At 44.3% G+C, this 20,511-nt stretch overlaps 1 protein-coding gene across 2 annotated transcripts in view; it reads left to right on the forward strand.

Annotated features, from left to right (window-relative positions):
- The window catches only part of SCLT1 (sodium channel and clathrin linker 1), a 558,774-nt gene that overhangs the window by 165,584 nt on the left and 372,679 nt on the right, over positions 1–20,511 (forward strand). For both annotated transcript variants that reach the window (XM_078677643.1, XM_078677642.1), the window contains exon 6: positions 2,557–2,679. In XM_078677643.1, the coding sequence (XP_078533769.1) occupies positions 2,557–2,679 (123 nt within the window). The remainder of the gene's footprint in view (positions 1–2,556; positions 2,680–20,511) is intronic.

Here is a 20,511-nt window from a genome sequence, read left to right on the forward strand (position 1 = left end):
TATGGCAGTGGCATTAGTTCCCAGAAGTTTTTCTACAACAAAGTGGCGTTAGTATGCATGGAGAATATGACAACCTTGTGTCACATTCAGCACAGAGGCACACAGTCTTTACTTGTCCAGGATGGTGCAACAGGTTTGGCAGTGAGCACATTTCATTCACCTTCTGACAGAACAACTTCCATGGGTATACAAAGCAGACTTAGTGAACATGAACCATTAGCAGACTCTAAGAATGTGGCTTTTTTAGGAAATATTTCATTAGCTTGCGAGCAGCTACCTGAACATCTATTCACACATGAATCTCAAGATAAGGTTAGTTCCTCCTTATCCAGAGCAGGGGTCCCTAAAGGTGGACCTTTGTGGCCAATAGCCCTATCATCGAAAGATCTGAAATTCAGATCATGATGCCCTAACACACCCATTAGGCTGTTTTGCTTGATCACTGGGCGCTCCTCGTCAGACCGGCGATGCAATGCCCGACGGGCCTAGAAGCTCTTTTCGAGAGATCATTGTGATCTGAGGATGCGGAGAGATGAGTGCTAGTTCAGGGGCTACCTAACAGTGTAACTAGTGAAGGGAGAGTGTGGTGATTAAAATAGGCTCTGGTACCCAAAGTACAAGTTTTATAGGAAGTAGGTACCATGCCTATCTAAAAGCAGTAGTGCTATCATATGGCCATCAAGTACCAGGATACCTACTAATGGAGTGTGGTCAACATATTTCATGCCCTGTGGTTCCCGAAGTCGCGTGGCACTTCGTCAGGACCAGAGGTGAGTGTGGTATGCCCCTCTCTGGGGCTTAGGGTTTCCCTCTAGTAGGGGATGGTCTGGTGTAATTGGCCATTGATCTCATCGAGAATACCGGTCTAATGATCCACCTTTATGGAAGTTGGACCAGGTTCCATAGGAAGGCGGTGGGTCCCAATCTTAGTAATGGACCCTTTAAGGTGGTCGAGACACACTGATCGCACCTAACCTCCTCCGTCTTCTATTCACACATTCATAAAAGAATATTGTGTTTTTATACAGTCCAGGAAAGAAGTAGAAGTTGGTCAGTTTGAAAGATTTTGGGCCTGATTTAGTGTTCGGTGGATGGGTTACTCGGTCACAGACATGACTGATATCCCATCCTCCGCATTACAATGCCGTTGGATATAATGCACTCACAGTATGGCGGATGGGGGATCTGTCACGTTTGTGATGGAGTAACCTGTCAGCTAAGCTCTAAATAAGGCCCTTTGTGTGTTTCGCCATCTTCCTACTGTCCACCAGCCACCACAATAGAGGGAGACTAAAGTGTGTTGCTTTGCATTCTAAGCGCAGCATGTGTGTCTTCACACAATAAAAAACGAAAAAGTTATTTAGCTGTATCGGGAATTTTTCCGTTGTGTTGAGTTCACAGGTCACCCACCCACTTCTGTAGGAGCAGTAGAGAGGCAGACGTCTAATGTAAACAATATAGAGAAATTAATATGCACATTTACATTCATTCTGGTTGAGCAAAATATACATAATCTAAGGCGTGCACTCGTCTGAAACCAAAGCAGAAGGCTCTGAATAAACTTGTTTAATTTTTACAAACCTAAACCGCGATTGCAGGAGAGTGCACAGCATGGCATTTAGTGCAAAGCAAATGCAAACTGATTATAAGTAGTTACCTTTTCCTTACTCTGCCAAACGTATGCATTCTGATGTAAAAATAGAGCTTGTTTCCTGCAATTGGCGGGAGATATTGAGTGTTTATAAAGGCAAAGAAGATACCAATAATGGAGAACTGGAATTAGAGGTAAGTAACCTGTCAGTTCTCTTGCAATTTAAAGCGTTGACTGGGCATTCAGTCCGTTGTGTGTTATTTTTTGTGTCACACTGCATCTGTATCCCTAAGGCATGCAGCCTCCTAGAGTACTTACTGCTCGACTTAGCTCAACTTAGCTCGACTTAGGGGTAAGAACAAGAAGGGAGTAACTTGGTTCTCCTAATGGGCTGCAGTGGGCGTGGTGGCCATGGGACAGCTGTGGTTAATGACGGTCCTAACTATGGTACTTCCTTGTTACCAAAGACTGCACCCAGACTGATGAAACTACCTCGCAATTTTTATAAACGCATTACACGGTCTTCAACAGAAGGAAAAGTTACCTGCCAGTTAAACTGGTTGCTTTTTCATTTTCGTGAGGTTATTACTCTTCATCAAATTCCCACCAGTACCGTAGCGCGGTCAGGTTGAACGTTTCGGCAGTTTAAATTGATTTGAAATACAGGCGCTATAGCAGAGTTAACTGCCGTAAAATAACTAAAGCAATATTCATAGTTTGTCTGCAACAAACAAATCTGCTACCTATTAGTGTTTACTCAGACTTCCCAAACCGCAAACGTATCTCATTATGGGACCTTATATATACGTCATATATGCAAATAAACAGTTGTTGCTAGCAAGTTCTTTTCCGTACTAAAGATATCATTTTAATACTGAAATAAGCTGCTCTCTAGGAAGCTTTGCAAATGGGATTGCACTTGACTTGGAAATGTATTGTGTTTTTTACTGTGTTTCACTTTTCAGGAAAAGGAGCAAGCATTGGAGCTTTGGCAGACAGTGGCTCAGGAATTGGATGAACTGCAGAATCAATACCAGGAACAGATGACAGGCGCCCAGATTCATGTGCTTGAAAGACAAAAACAAAAAGTGAGTGTCAATCTTAAAATGCCATCACAGTGCTTCTGCATTCACTAAAACAAGAGCCCCAGTAAATGGTGTGCTTTCAGGTACAGTGGAGGTGCTTGTTTACTTCTAGATGCAACATGTGTGGCTCCATTTCAAGAGGAGAAGTTGACAAAATGGCATGAAGAAAATGGCGAATATTTCTTAGCATAGTTCCATGCCAAGCAGCACATGTCAAAGAACATAGAAACTATAAGAACTGAAGTGTGAGGGCATGGGGGGAGAGGATGTAGTCTTACTGCTAGAGCAGTCGACGTCGAAGCTGGGGAAGCGGATTCGAGTCTCGGCATCGACGCTCAACATCCTGTGATTCTGGGCAAATCACCCAGTCTCCCATGCCTAAATGTGTCCTTGTGTAACAAAACTGGTGCTATGTAAAGCGCTCTGATAACCAATATCTTTGGGTCTAGTTCACGCTATATAAAGCTCTTAAATAAATAAATAAAAAAGGGGACAGCCACTGAATGACATATTACTGTCTTCTGTGTTTGAAAATTAACAACAGTGTCCATTAAATTAGAAAAAAAATATGAGCAATTTTACGGTACAAAATGTCATTCGTATGTATAGGTTTACTAAATATTTTCTGCACAATACAGTGTTTTTGCTTCTTTCCCACGAGAACCTGCTGGCCATTTCCCTAGTGGCCCAATTAGGAAAAAAAGCTGTGAACCAATAATCCAAATGCTAGAACTGCTAGTTAGCCCAACCCTGAATTACTAAAGTTCTGGAGAGACGTGAATACAGTTCCTTCTTTCCACATTTGACTAGGAGCACTAAGTCCTTTGAATGCTCCTGCTCCAAAATGCCACACCACTCTTGCTTCTCAATACTGCCATTTTAATTTTTAGACTAGTGTCCGTTCTATATACTGCACGCCACAAATAATTTTCAGCAGCCCATTCTATAGGAAATTTCACAATATGTTTTCTTAACAGATTGAGGGAGTTTTTGGCAATGCAATTACACTTAGCCAAAATTTGTGAACCACTATTTCTTCCATGCTTGTACTCCAGCATGGCTTTAACAGTGACGTACAGTGCTTTATAAAAGCCTAAGTGAGAACATCAACAAATGCAGTTCGATGTGATCTTTCCTTGAGCAATATAGATTGCCCACCAATCTTCAGCACATAACTACCCCTACAGGCTGCCCAAGTACAGGCTGAGCAATTATAAATGTGTAGGGAGTAGATCTCAAGAGAAAATCACCGGTCATTACAAATCCACTCGGGTGAGGGAAGAGATCCAGTTTGCAGTAAATGTATTTATTGCAAACTAATTACATTCTTACCGTCGATCCATTTTATGAAAACAAATTCCACAAAACTGATGGAATTTGCAGCCAAAATGATGTAATATTCAGGTGAAGTGGAACTATTCAGCAGTCATGGTGGCCAGTACCACAGAGATTTTGATGAGTGTTAAAAGTGGTGGTCTCCTCAACTCCCTTGTTGCAAGAATGATTCCTTCATGTAGAGCACAATAAGTTTGGTTTTCTCTTGAAGCGGAAGCAAACTGGGCTGGGAATCGGCAAGCCCTCCCTCCCTCCTGTTCCCAGCATGTATAGATTTGCAGAGTGACTTCCACTACATGGTTTTTTAGATGCTTCATCTGTTCAAGATCGCAGGGCATCGTAGCTGGGTGCAGGGATCACACTTTGTATTGGAGAGTGTGAGTCCATTGTAAGTTTCATTGACTTAAAGATGTCCATAACTGTCAAACAATACAGAGGGTGCTGACATGTAGTGAAAATATATAAGATTGTTTAGCTTTGTTGGAAGAGCAGTTCTTGCAGACTCAAGCCAGGTGGTTTGGGCAACTCTAGGTGTTGCTGATGTATCCGCGCAAATGTGCTCACAGTGTGAAAATGAAAATGGTATGAGTGATACTGTAAGTCAAGGAAATAGAGGCCAATTAAAATCGATGTGGCTTTTTCTGAGACCACTGTGTTTGACTCCATAGTGGATGCAAAGGATCAAACAATTGCAATAGATACATAGAGAAATAGAACAGACCTAACCCGTTGAGAGTCCTGAGTGTGTGTTTTACTTTGTTTATCTGCCATACTCTCCAGAAGATCTGATCCCAGAGGTATACAGAAGGGAATCCTATGCTATGAAGTTGAAGAGTTTCTACATGTGATATTTGCAGAAAACCATTGATCCTTCTGTGTTCTATGAGAGATAGATCCAGCTATCTCTTCTTCACCTTTTAAAATCAGACCTTGAGGTATAGTCCATTAAGGCGCACCTTGCTACTCTCCAGCCCAGAGATCACTCCATAGCTATAATTGTATATAATGTTTAAAAAAAACTAACACATTAAAAAGCAAAAACACTCTTTTGGCGCTAGCAGCTCTGTTATGAGTGCTTGGCCGCATACCAGAACATGAGGTGTGTTTGTAAAGCACACGTTCACCCAAGAGTAACTTAGTGTTAAATATCAGACCTTTATTGTTACCCAACTCAATTTTACCTATTTTATTGACCTTGGAAGGATGAAAGGCTGAGTGGACCTGCCAGGATTAGAACCTGTGACCATGAGGTCGAACACCAGCCCCTATAATGGACGCATTAGTCCGCTAAGCCCCCAGACCCGCCATAACCAAATAGTCTACAGCAAGATGGACTGTTTAGTGCTTTGTGCTAATCTCATATGTGGCTAGAAATCTAGATAACAAAAACCACTTTATAGTGTTGGCAATCGATTGTTTGCTAACGTTAAAAAACAATTAAGACATTTATATGGTTATAAAACCAAAAATCGACTTTAAGTTATGTTACGGTAGAGCTATAAAAATTTAAAAAAAACACTGAATTTGTCTGGCAAGGTTATGTACAAGAGTGTAACTATAACATGCCAAAAGTCAAACTTGAGCGTAAAGCATCGAATCAGGGTTCTTGAAAGGAGGATTATCAACAGTGCTCACTATGCTTAGTTACACAGTAGGAGTAGTAAGTGGAGAATCTTGAATGTCAACAGACCTGTGCATCTGCCTATACTTAGGTGGCCCCAATTGGACAGGAGGGAAGATCCTCATTCAACAAGCAATTCATGATAATAAAGGCACACCAAACCTGAGCAAAGATCTAAGGAGCAAGATAGAAGGACAGAGCACCATTCTAGGCAAACTATGGAATACTTAATAAGCAGAGGGTGATTCCTGCCAATAGCACCCATAACAAAGAGGTTAGTGATTGCTTGAAGATGCATTATTCCTAAATTTGTGGCAATCCATGCTGCGAAAATGGCAGTTTCTCCTAATAAGCAGGAAAGAATTGGAAAAGCTCGGGCAACAGCATTAGTCTGGCTTACATGCAGGTTGCTTGTTAGAATTAATTACAAGGAGAGTTCAGTGTATTTCCCCAACTGGTTATTGTAGGAACTTTTTCAGAAAAGATTGGTAAGTCTCACAAAAGAGAAAGTGCAATTAGGTGGCAGCTAAGCCAAGTAGAACAAGTTTACTCAATAGAAATGTATTTAACTGCACAGTAATAAAACACATCAAAGGTGATAACAGGAATGCTTGCAATTTGTCTAACCACTGGCAATCGCTCAGGGTAGGATCCCAACCTATCATTCTTTTACCCACCATGCCACTCAGTTTGGACCCAACCATAATCAAATCAGGCTTGACCTTGATCCTCATGGAATCAACCTGCCTGAAATACCAGGGCACATCCTCCTTGAACTGGCACATAAGCAACCCAAGACCGGTTTGGCCCATGTTATGGGCTCATCAGTCAGGTAGAGCTTGGTTCTAGTGACGCAGTGTGCATGGTAATGATGGGTTGGGATGCTACCCCAAGTGATTGCCAGTGGTTAGAAAATTTGCAAGCATTCATCCCATCACCTTTTGTTTGTTTGATGTACTGACTTAAAGGCCTCCAGACATTAATAGATAATTGTACTGTGCTTATAGATTTTTTGGATTTATCCATCAATTTTAGCAAGACTTTTACTATGATCTGTGGGCCTGGAATAATTGGATCTTATATCTATTCTATTAAAGGCATCAAAATAAGTAAAGGTAATATTTTCACATATTTGAATCTGCAATCTGATTCTATGAAAAATTGGTCTTAATTGAGAAACACTAGGAGTCAGCATTTGTCAAATTGATTACCTCAGTTTTTAGATTTGCCTTTAAGCTAAGAACCAATCCACGAAAGGAGATGTCCACTGTGTACAGAGAAAAATTGTTTTACTTGTTTTTTATAGTGCAGACATCTGGGAATACTTTAACATCAAAATGTTACAAAGGATGTAAGATGCCTATTTTAAGAACATTTTGGCAGTACCGAAAAGCAGTTTGACCGTTATCAGTCATTTAGAACTGGGTCTGCAATGTTTGGAAGATCTATTTCAGTTCTCCGGTACTTGATCTTTCATAGATTCACATGCTTGAATCATTCCCCGTCGTCAAAGTGGGAGTCTACGGTACCATAGTAAAGCAGTATATATCAGTATCATAGGCTATAATGGCAGTGAAAAGTGAGTTAAAGTGCATGTCCATGTCCTTTTTTTAAAAAAGATCCGAATTTGAACTAATGCCAATCAGGCGGCAGCACCCTTTCGAATACTCCCAACAGAGGCTGAGTGCCTCAGATTTTCTGCAGCACATCATGGAAGGGAGTCTTACTGAGCTCTACTCAGCTTTACCTTTACAATTGTAGATTTATCTACATTTAATATGACTGAGAAAGACCTTTTCAGATCCTGCAAAACCTGTGGGAAGAAAAGGCTACATGTGGATGATCCACACACAGACTGCCTTTACTGCCTCTACTCTGAAACATCAGGTAAACAAGTGCAAAATATGTCACACTTTTTCCTCAAAAACCTTAAAGGACACTAAGGAAACAAAACTTCTGTGGCTACAGAAGTCTAAAAACTCAGATGCCCACCACTTCTGAGGAGAACAGTGATATATTTGGGAGAACCCACAAAAGATCAAGATCATCTGACCAAAGGACATACGAGGAGGGCAGAAAGGCCTTGAAAATGCATTATATGTACCCTCTGACAAAGGAGAAACTAAAACTCATCTCAACAGAGGCGGCTTCTTCTCAACCTAGTACTCCATCGGTGAAGACAGAAGAGCTTAAGCTTTTTTCCTCCTCTGAACCGTCGACGTCAAGGATAACGAATCCTTTCAAAACCCCGTTGACGACATCACCATCGACCCCTGTATCAACAATGGTCACCACCGTCTTGTCCATAGTCATCAAAGATAGCCATCGATCCGCCCATCTTGTCAACAAAAGTACTATGATCCACTAAGACACTGTCGGCGGCGGTGTTACCCCCGACAAATTCAAAATCGATTGCAACACCAACGACTGAGTTGCTACTGTCAACGCCGAAGTTCACCTTGATGACGACATCGGCAATGTAACTGTTGACAATAATATTACAATCACAAAAATAACAAAAACAGCTCTAAGACCTGCATTGACATCCCCTAACAAGGTCTCACTTTTACCACCAAGTCACCTGTTGGACCTGGAGAAGTCTGACATTGACAGGCAATTTGGAGCAGCATGCAGCCCATCAGAGCTCTAGGTCAAAGACCATAAGGAAGATGTGCAAGAACATTATTAGCATCAGTATTATGCACCTCGTAAGCGACATTATGAACTCAATACCATCCTCATCTACAACCCAGGTATGATGAAGTGCAAATGCCCATATTACTAGTTCATGATCAGCAGGCCATGCTGTAAGATTATAGAAAGAGATTTCCTGACCCTCCACGGAAGCAGCCCGTAGCACCACCGCAGCCTACCTCTCCTGCTACTCCAAGGCATATTCCTCTGCCTATAATGCCCAGGATGACACCTGCCTCTAACATAGCAGTGCACCAAGGGAGGCCAAACATCTTGAGAAGATGATAAGAAGGAAGATTGTTAGAAATGGGATTTCTGGTCGGCTAAGGCTTACGCCAAAGACCGACACAAACCACCACTCTAGTCAGGGCAATGGGGTTACACACTGAAGATAACCCCTGTCCACCCCCTTGGTAGCTTGGCATGAGCAGTCAGGCTTATCCCAGAGGCAATGTGTAAAGCGTTTGCGCAACAGACACACAGCAACAAACATACTAGGCACACCACAAAAGGAACTCCACACAAGGCAATATATGAAAATAGCCTTTGTATTGTCATAAACACATTAGAATAGTAATCACACAATATACACTGTGCCCACTGGCACTAGGCAATATTTACAGGGGATTATGTACACATGACAGGGCCAATTGGGCCACTGTCAGAACCATCACAAAGTGAAACTAGTAGATGTAGAACCAATAATAAACGTAGAACACAACCAGTAATTACTGGCAAACACAGTACTCAGCATTATCCTGCAACATAAATCATATCATGCACAGTATCACATCAGGCGCAAAATACATTATGCGCCAACCTCATGAGCCTAAACATTTTAGACCATAACCTCCTAATCATACTACGGCGGTGCTGCTGTGAATGAGAACGTGGGACTAGGCACTCACTATGCCCTCGGAACAATTATGCCCCCTCGTTGGAGCGTCCCGCTCTCTGGCGGGACCTCTCAGACACTGTGCCTCGATCGGCACACACAATGGTGAAGCCCCCCACTCACCGGGCTCTCCGTGGGGCTGGACTCCTCCGGTCTCCTCTCTGCACTCGGGACCGGCGCCGGGGATCTTCCTCACTTCGCCGGTGCTCTTGATGTGCGCGGGGCTTCCCTCAGTTACACGGGAGCCCTGCTTCGAATCCCGCAACATCCACGCAGGCTGGGTGGGCTCCCGTGTGCAGACACCTGCTCCCTCTGTCGCCTGGGCTCCCACCAGCTCATGGGCGCCCTGCTGGGCCTGAGGCGACTTCCTGTCTCCACGGCAGGACCCGCCCTCATTCAGGCAAGGTTGCCTGACTTCCTCCTTTGGCGCGCCTTTTCCCTCGACTGCGGTGGTGATTTTCGGCAGCAGGACGCGTGGTGGGCACCCCCCTAAAAATAAACAATGAGGGGTGGGCACCCTCCAAAGACCCCATAGAAACGGGGTGGGCACCCGCATTTTAAAATAACATGAGAGCGGGGTGGGCACCCGCTCTCCAACAATAAAGGCAATTAAAATCCAAATGCGGTGTGGGCACCCATGATTTTCAGAATCACGGGGGAGTTCCTACAACGGGGATTCCCTCTCAAAGAGCGGCAGCTCAGCACTGCGCAGCTCATGCTCTTCCTCTTCAGGATGATTGAAAGACAAGTGCTCATGAGGCGCAATAAGGATGTGTCCTGCATCAAAAAGAATAATTCCAAGCAAAATGTTCCTCTAGGTCCAGGGGGCACAGCTGGGCCCAGGGAGGCCAGCAGACAGGGTCCTCCAGCAGGGAGCATGCCCCCAAGTCAGGAACAGCACCAAAGCACAGAACAGAACACATGGGGTCACAGCCCCTACATTTATACTCCTTTCTCCTTTGTTCTGCAGTGTAGGGTTTGGGGGAACCAGCTGCAACTAGTTCAGTGGGGATTTGGAGTACTTTGTTTTCCAAGCTCCTCTTCCCCCTTTGTCAGGTGGGGGCTAGGTGATCAGACACACCACAGGGGGCGGAGCCAACATTGTCCAGGCTAGGCACAGACCTATTCAGGGTCAGGGGATTACTCCTCCCACTATTCCCAATGCAGTTGTCCCATTCAGCCTAGTGCTGACTCACCCTGCCCCTCCTGGAGCCACACACACCTCTTGGCCCCTGTCACTCACAAGCCAGACATGCAATTCACATCAGGCAGGCAGACACATAGCACACAGAAATGCCAACTTCTAAAAGTGATATTTCCCAACTAGTCACTATAAATCTGTTCACACCATTGCACAGCATTTATTATTACAATTTCTTACATACTAAACCCAACCACACTGCTCCTCCCATATCAGGAATTACCACTGACACACTGATCAGGGAATCCCCAATGCATTCCTATGGGAGGGCAGGCCAATCTTGCCAAATGTACACAGAGAGTTCACACACTTTTCACTGGACAGCAGTGCTAAAATGCCCAGAGGCCTAAAACCACCAACACCATGTCAATTATAAGGCAGGGACAAAGGCAAAAAGTTTAGGGATGACTCTGCAAAAAGGGCCAAGTCCAACAAGGATGAAATCCCTGAACCCCAACCACCACGGGATGAGTGGGATGACTACCTGGTCCCAACTCAGTCATCTCCACCACCACTCCCTTTGGATTCTCCCCCAGTGGAGATTGGGGACATTCATAACCTGATGGACTGGGCTGCAACACAATTTCATCTCCCAACCTTTGGTAAACAGTCAGACTGTTTTCTGTATTACTTCAAGGAGCAAGCAAGGAAGTCAGTAAGGGGTATATCCAACATTGACTTTATCTGGAAGGAGAAGAGTAAGATAATGAAATCCCCGGCCACAATAGGGGTAGTACTACCTCGAATGGACAAAAAGGTCAAAACTACAGAGGATTCCCCCGCTTCCTTCACTGTTCATCCCAAGCCAGATTCTCTGATCTCACAAGCTGCACAAAGGTACTCCAAAAACCTTCTGCTCCCACCCATCTCTGCACCAACATATAAAGAAGGTAGACTCTTGGACAACTTAGGGAAGTGGTTCTCCCTAATGTCTGCCATCACCGTTCAAGCGGCCTACTCGCTAGCACTCCTGGGTCGACCGACAAATGTGATCCGATGTCAGCAGCTTAGTCGACTTAATGTCTGAGGACAAAAAGGCAGAAGCAAGAAATATCCTCCAGGAGGGTGAGCGCACCTCTTTCGGGATTATAGATTGCACCATGGACATCGCCTCGACAGGCTTCCGCCAATTATCAGGAGCAGTGGGATGGCTTAATGCCACATCCTTTTGGACGAAAGTACAATCGCAGTTCTTGGGCATGGCCTACGAAAGATAAACATGGTTTTGGAGGCACATAGATAAGGCGCTATTGGCTATAAAGACGGACACTAACACTGCTAGGTCCCTAGGCACCCTTCAGTTTAAGAAGTGGCACTTTCGGGGGCTAGAACAAGAGGTTTTCTACCTGTTAGGGGGTTATCAACGATCACAACAACCCTCTCAATTTCAATATAGACCAGCCTGCCAACATCGGGTGTATTGTCAACCACCTTCGGCAGCCCATAACAAACCAGGCCTGTGCCGGAAGCAACCCCCCAAGGTAGAAATGGAGGTCGTAAATAGTGACCTAGACCAGGTACTGGCTACATCCAGTCCTTCCCTTCACGTGGGTGCAAATATTTCCACTTACATCCCTCAGTGGAAAGAAATAACGTCAGACAAATAGGTATTTGATCTTGTAAACTATGAAAATACCCTAGAGTTTGTGCAGAGACCACCAAACAACCCACCAAATGGGGTGCACCCACCTCATCTTCACTTATTAAGGAAAGGAGCTCTAATAATGCTGGCCAAGGGTGCAATAGAAAAGTCCCCTTGTTCTCAGAAGGGCATGGGATTCTACTCCAGATTTTTTCCTTATACAAAAGAAAACAAGGGAATCGAGACGCATCCGAGACCTCAGGAAACTAAACAAATTCCTACACAAACAATTTCCACATGATTACTCTCTCTGACATCCTGCCCCTGCTTAACAGTGGAGACTCCATGACCTCTTTATATTTATGCAATGCATATTTCCACATCCCTATCTATCCCAAGCACCGCAAATATCTCCGCTTTACTGTAGCTTATATCTATTACAGTTCAGACTCCTCCCATTCAGCCTCAAGTCAGCTCCTCATATATTCACCAAATGTCTCGCTCCTGGAGCAGCCACACTCAGAAAACATGGCCAACAGGTATTTCCCCTACCTAGACTACTGGCTGCTAAAAGCCTCAACACCACAGCAAGCTTCCAAAGGTACCAAGGCTTGCCAATCAATGTTTCACAGACTGGGCCTTATGGTGAATTATCCAAAATCCACGATTATCCCAAGTCAAATGATAAAGTTTCTAGGAGCCAACCTGAATACAAACCAAAACAAAGTCTTTCTATCGCAAGACAGGCAGCGAAGGTTGACAAACGTATTTCAAAGTTTTCTAAAAGAAAGTCTGTTTCAGTGCAGCTGTACAAGTCACTACTGGGCATTATCTCTTCTACAATCAACCTGGGCCCACAGGCATGACTGAAGATGAGGCCTCTGCAGGAAGAGTACCAAGCGCAATGGATCCAATCGGAAGGCTCCTTTGAAGACTTGATCAACATTACCACAAGGATGCTAGAAATGTTAGCATGGTGGCCTCAAGTATCTCATCTGTCAAAAGGCCTCACATTCTTGACTTCAGCGCCCGACTCCGTCATCATAACTGATGCCTCCTTGTAGGGCTGGGGCAGCCACTTGAAGGCCGCAAATCCAAGGAAAATGGTCAGCACTTAAAAAAACAATGCATATCATTTTCTTGGAACTGAAAGAAATATCTCTCGCCCTACAAGCTTTTGTTACACGAATAGCAGGAGCTTCTATGCTGGTACGTACAGACAATATATTACATCAACAAGCAATGAAACACCTGGAGCAGAACCAGCTACTGAATGGCTATCAGTCCGGCTTATGCAGCAATCACAGCACTGAAACTGCCCTGATAGCAGCCACCAACAACATCCAAACTCTCCTCGATGGAGGAGAAGCAGCAGCTTTGATTCTCCTCAACCTCTCGGCAGCTTTCAATACCAAATCCCACCACACACTCCCACGCCACTCTGTCACAGTGAACAACTGGGTAGACTGATTCGCTCAAAGGGTTTTGACAGCTGGGACGTCCTAGGCATATCCAACTTGGGAGATATGTGGAAATTAGGTGATGTAATCCCTTTCAGCCAGTTGCAGCAGGAATATGATCTGGCATTGTCTGAACATTTTAGGTACCTACAAATTAGGCATGCCTTGCTTGCTGTGCTCCCTAGAGGAAGTATACTTCCGGAATACTCTCCACTCGAGGATAGAGTTTTAGATGGTCACCTGCCTGAGAGGGCCGTATCCCTAATTTATAAAAAATTAATCAGCAATATGGCAGATCCTTTGGTTCAGCTAAGGGCAAAATGGGACAATGATGTCGCTGGGCTGGATGATGATGAGTGACTGGTTGCAGTGGCCTCCCCCCGGGAGGTGGCCATCTCCTCCAGGCTTCGCTTTGTGCAGCTGAAGCTCCTTCATAGGTCCTACCTATCTGGGTCACTACTGGCTCGTATGGGATATAGATCAGGAGGTGTCTGCACAAGACAATGTGGGCAGGAGAGAACTATTATCCACACACCTGGGAATGTGTAGTTGTCCAGGGGTGCTGGGAGGCGGTAGTGAGACTTATAGAAGGGGTTTTGGGGCGGGGGATTGAATTCATCATAAAGGTGGCAATCCTCAACGCCTGGGGCCCGACCGACCTGAGCTCTAAAGAAAGAATATGGGTAATGTTGGGGTCCATGGTGGCAAAGCGAAATATTGCGAGATTGTGGAAGGCTCAGACCCCACCGAGTATAAGGGCATGGGGTAAAGACATGGACTGGTGTATGGTTACCGAAAAGTCCATACATGAAGCTAGGGGGTACCCCAACAAATAGACGCAGGTTTGGGAAAAATGGAACACCTATAGGGGAGGGATAAGCGAGCCTACGTAGACGAGGTAAACTACTGACACAGAGGCCTGAATATGTTAGAATGGTGACTGCCAATGTCGGCTGTATTTCTTTGTGTATCAAGAATTCCCTGTATCAGAATAAGATTGCTAACGTATGTGTAAATTGCTTTTCAAATGTCATACCTAATCTTCAATAAAAACATCATATAAAAACAAATCCCACCACACACTGATTAAAAGACTTCACCACATCGACATCCAAAGGGGACGTGCTGAAATGGATCACCTCTTTCCTCACCGGAAGAACTCAGAGGATCCACCTCCCACCTTTCACCTCTGAACCTAAGGAGATCACCTGTGGTGTCACCCAGGGTTCATCCTTCAGCTCCATGTTCTTCAATGCATATATGACCCCACTGGCCAACATAGTCAGCTCCCATAGTCTCAACATAATTTCCTATACAGATGCCACCCAACTCATCATCTCACTCACCGACGACCCCACCACCACCAGAACCAACTTCAACAGATGCATGACAAACGTCACCGACTGGATGAAAAACAACTGCCTGCAGCTGAACACAGAAAATACAGGATTGCTGATCTTTGGCAACATGAGCAGCACATTGAACAACTCCTGGTGACCATCAGACCTAGGACCCGCACCCACTAACTCCAACCACGCCAGAAAACTCTGTACCATCATTGACAGCAAGGTCACCATGAAATCACAGATCAACGCTGTATCCTCCGCATGCTTCCTCACTCTACATAGGAATCGCTGCACACCTACTACAGAGACTTCAGACCATCCAGAACTCTTCCTCGGCCTTCCCCAACGAACAAACATCACACTCCCCCTCAGGAAACTCCACTGGCTCCCCTACAGAACAAATGCCAATTCAAGCTACTGACTCAAGCACACAGGGCTCCACACAGCCAAGGACCCGCCTACATTAACAACCGCCTGAACTTCCACCAATCATCAAGAAGACTACGCTCTGCCTTACTTTCACTTACCCATACTCCCCACATCTACCGAAGCAGAAGTGGAGGACGTTCCTTCTCCCACATTGCAGCTAAGACCTGGAACAGCCTTCCCATTCACCTCCCGATCATCACCTCACTTCCGGAATTTCGAAAGAACCTCAAGACTTGGTTGTTCAAATCAGCCTTCTGGGCCTGCAAGCACCTGGATACCCCTTAGGGTCATTAGCCACGCTTTATAAATCCTGATTGATTGATTGAAGCAACAGAGAAAAGGTTGCTAGCTCTATCTCAGGAAGCCCAAGACCTTTGGAACCAGCTCACAGCCCACAAATTATCTCTGAAAGCTGAGCATGTGTCAGGAATGAACAACATTTTAGCTGACACTCTCAGCAGAACCACAGTTGCCTCGAGTGGTAACTTGACCAGTCGGAGCTGGACAAAATATTCTAATGGTGGGGCAAAGCAGCATTAGATCTCTTTGCAACAGACAAGAACACCAAACGCCTGTTCTACGCCAATTGATACCTGCTCCCAGGGTCGTGGGGAATGCCCTTGCAAAGAGATGGTCCAGAATGTATGCATACGCTTTCCCCCCCTTCCCTCTCATACTGAGGATTCTCAACAAAATGAAAATGGAGCACTGTCGCCTCATTCTAATAGCTCTCAAATGGCCCAGGCAGCATTGGTTTATGGAGCTCTTATTGCTGTCGAAATCCAATTCCATCCGCGTACCGACACTCTTGATGAGGAACAAGGGACAGATCCTACATCCGGAACCAGCTTCTCTTTAATTGCACGCATGGCCCCTGAATTCAACGAATTCTGAGAATTAGATATCCCTCAGGACTGTAGGGAGATATTATCCAAGGCAAGAGCTGAAACTACAAACAAGATGTACAAGTTAAAAAAGAAGCGATTCTGTTTATGGTGTCAACAATCTAACCTGCATCCATTGGAAGCATCACCTGAACAGATTCTGCCTTACCTCCTGTCGTTAGCCAGATCAGGATTGGTACAAGCCTCTTTGAAGCTTCACCTGGCTGTAATTTCAAGGTAACGATGCTCCGCACGTTCTCTCTCATTCTCTCTGTTTCATGAGAATAGTCAAAAATTCATGAAGGATTTGTTCAGAGCTATACCCCCAGTATGAGCTCCTCCCCCAGAATTGCATCTCAACATTGTTTTCTCGTAGCTTGTGATAGCTCCAATCGATCCCATTCACAAGGCAGATCTGAAATTTCTCACGTGGAAGGTAGATTTACTGTTGGCTCTTACTTCAGCTAGAAGAGTCAGCGAAATTTAGGCTTTCACAACATAGGAACCATTCTTGTGTTTCACTGATAATTATGTGCTTCTCAGAACAAACCCAAGATTAATCCGCAAGGATCCATAGAAATATCATCTCAATTAATCTATCATACTTAGTAGTTTTTTTCCATATCCATCATCTCCGGCGGAGAGGTCTCTCTGCACCTAATGTCTTAAATTCTATCTCCATCGTACCAAACAACTCCAGAAAACTGATCAGGTTTTGATCTCTTACGGACTTTCTGATCAAGGTACGCCAGTCATGTAAGCAACCATTGCAAGATGGATTTCTGCCACCATGCAGTTTTACCACACCAGAGCTAGCAAGCCTCTCTTAGCAAGGGCAAAGACGCGCTCAACAAGGACAGCGTCTACCTCGGCTGCTCTGTTTGCAGGGGTCCAGCTGGGGAAGATAAGATGTGGTGCGACGTGAAAGAACACCTACGCGTTCACGTAGCACTGCTGCCTAGAGTTGGCGCAGAAGAGTGATGCAGCTGTTTTACATTATCTGTTTCAATAAGGCGGGTGTCTGTAACTGCAGGTGATGTTAATATGTCTTTGCTAATGTATATGATAGGTTGTATACTATATAATTGTCTTTTTCATATATAGACTATTTAGGTAAAGTTATGCATACATGTATACATAGACATAAGTGTTAGACTGTTACCCTCTATCCTAAAGGCTACTTCTACTACTTAAATATTTACCTACAAAAAAACACTTGCTATACTGATTCAAGCATGTGCATATATGAAAGACCCAATACAGCGGTTCTCCAGTATTGGTATCTTTCATAGATTTACATGCAACACACCCTCCTCCCCTTAGAGGCTCCCCTCATAGCTCTGGATTATTCATTCCCACTTGTGCTCGAAAATCTGAGGCCTCTGTTTGGGTGCTGTCGCCTGATTGGTTATAGTACAAGTTTTGTCCTTTTTAAAAAAAAGACATGGATAGGCTATTAAAATGATTTTTCATTGCCATTATAGCCTATGATACTGATACATTCTGCTTTCTTTTTATTTTTTCATTTCAAAAGTTTTTATTGGTTGTTTCCAAAAAGAACCCAAAAGACATGTGTATACAATAAAGAAAACATTGAAGTCAATGATGGGTACAATAAAAATGGCGACCGGCTATGTAAATAAAAATAAATAAATGCCTGGGCGATAATAGAACCTAGGGAAACAAAATGGAAATTAGGGATAAGCAGGAAAACTAAAAAAGCATGACAACAATCGTATACATTGCATAGGTAGTATCAGCACAAGTACATTGCGTAGGTGATTTCAACACAAGTGTAGTGACCTGCAGGTGGTTACATTTATTGAGGAAGATGGACTCGTTTGTATAACACAAAGAGAGAGTAGGGGCGAGGTGTTTTAGAGTCATCAGAGAGCATATGTGATCATGAACGGACGAGGCAGAGGATAGGTGAGGGGATCAAGGAGGCTTGTGCCAGCTGAAATAGTCATCAAGAGTGGCCCACATTTGTATGTGAGGAGGATGTCATGGAGTGTTTTGAAGTGAAATGTTATCAGCCCCTCTTAGGATGGTAACCCAATTTAACCAGCATTTAAAAGAGGTTTTGCGAGTGTCCTTCCAATTATTAAGAACAGTCTTAACAGCGGCAGTGAGGAGTAAGTCTAGTAGGGCCCTATCATTATCTGTGAGAGAGTCGGCTCTTACAAACCCTAAAACCAAGGTGGATAACTCCCTAGTGGGAGAGAAAGGGAAAATATTAGAGAGAAAGGCGAAGACCTTGTCCCAAAAGGGTACTACCCATACACTTTGGAGTAATAGGTGTTCCAGATCTCCGTCTTTGTCGTTGCAATTCCAGCAAATTGCATTTTCTCTAATGTTGTGTGAGAAGAGACGAGCGGGGGTCCAGAAAGCATTATGGAGAAGCCAAAACTTTGTCTGGGAGAGTGTAGGGCTTATTTTTTGTCTCGTAGTCAATTATCAGGTTTTGGACCAATCCATATCTGAAATTGGTAGAGAGGAGTGAGATTCCCAGAACTGAGTGAGATGTTTATTGAGGTTAGAGTGTTGCGGCCGCAGTAACTTATAAAGCCAGGAGACCTGATGGCCAAGTTTATTGAGATTGGCTAGATATTTCAGAAGAGAGGGGGGATTTGTGGATAGTTTTGCTTTAGAGATCGCTGCCTTAATACTCAAAAAATTGTAGAACTCCAACGAGTCTAAGTCATAGAGGGATTGGAGTTCCTTGAAGGAGAGGGGGAAGAGGTCACCAAGTAATTGGTGCGGGAAGAAGATACCTTTTATGATCCATAGCTCATTGTGTAGCGGTTTCCCTTTGTAGAGTATTGCGCAATTATACCATAGCGATTCCCAATTAGGATGTGTTATACTACATTCTAGGAATTTATCAATTTTTAACGAGGCATTTTTCGTATTCTGGAAGATGGATTTTGAGTAAGAGGCCGTAGTAGGGTTAGCAGTTAGGACGGTGGCTGGAACGAGGTTCCCAAAAAGAGCTTTCTCTATAGCTAGCCACACAGGGGTGTAGCCAGTAGGGGGTGAAAGCCAGTAGGAGCCTTGCTTGGCAAGGAAGGCCATCTGGTACAATTTGAAATCCGCCAGGTTGACCCCTCCCAGGGAGTTATCAGGCAAAGCTTTTTTATACTAATCCTTGCCTTTTTCCCTTTCCATAGGAACTTAGAAAGTAAAGTGTCTAATTTGTGGTGAAAGTCCTGGGACAGGGTGAGAGGTAGCATTGTAATGAGATAGTTTGCTAGAGGAGAGATCATCATTTTGATGGTCTCAACCCTTCCCCACTAAGGTATGAAGCGGGGAGACCAGCCATCTAGTTGTGATTTAATTATTTCTAACGTGATGGACTCGTTGCGGTGAAGGGTCTCAGGAAGGGAGCTGCCAAATTCGATACCTAGATACTTAATAAAGCCGGTCTGCCATGAGAGACCAGAGTTTCCAAGCATGTCTCTGGTGCCAAAGATGTTTAGGGGCTTAACCTCTGATTTGTCCCGGTTCAGTTTGTACCCAGAATGGGTTGAGTACCTTTCTATGGTGTTCATGAGAGCCTCGATGGAAGTCTCTGGGTTCTCTGTAACCACCAGGATATCATCTGCGTGTGCTGCCAGTTTCACTCACGTATCTCTGAAGCCCACTCCCGTAATGTCTTTGCTTCGTTTTATATCCGTTATGAGGGGTTCGAGGGCCAGGAGAAAAAGTGCTGGTGAGAGAGGGCAGCCCTGTCTGGTTCCCTGTTCTAATTGAAATGGGTCAGACAGAGTGCCATTTATGGCGATCCTGGCAGATGGAGAGGAGTAAAGGGCCATTACCATGTCAGTGTAGGGCTTCCCCAGGTTAAAAGCATGCATACAATGTTTTAAGAAGGACTAGGACACCCTGTCATCCACTTTTTCTGCGTCAAGGGTGATGTCAACAGAGGGGGCGGATGTTATTTTAGCCTTCTCCAGGATATGGCACAGAAGTCTTGTGTTATCATTGGACATGCGGTATTTAAGGAAACCTACTTGAGAATTGCTGATTAATTTGGGGAGGAGATTATTAAGTCTGTTGGCTAATATTTTTGCATAGATTTTGCAATCCAGATTTATGAGTGAGATAGAGCGATAGTTTTTTGTTAAGAGGGGGTCTTTACCCTCCTTCGGGATAACGGTTATGGTGGCTTCACCCATTGAGTCTGAGACACTACCTGTGTTAGCAATCGAGTTGAATAATTTTAACAGTATCGGGTTAAGAGGTTTATCAAATGCTTTTTAAAAGCTTGCCGAAAAGCCGTCTGGGCCTTTTTGAGAGATTTAATAGCGGAAGAAATTTCTTTATCTGTGAAGGGGGGCCCTAGTGTAGTGCTATCCTCTTCTGAAAATTTAGGAAGGTTTAGAGCG

This window comes from Lissotriton helveticus, chromosome 2_1, assembly GCF_964261635.1.
Source record: "Lissotriton helveticus chromosome 2_1, aLisHel1.1, whole genome shotgun sequence".
Taxonomy (NCBI): Eukaryota; Metazoa; Chordata; class Amphibia; order Caudata; family Salamandridae; genus Lissotriton; species Lissotriton helveticus.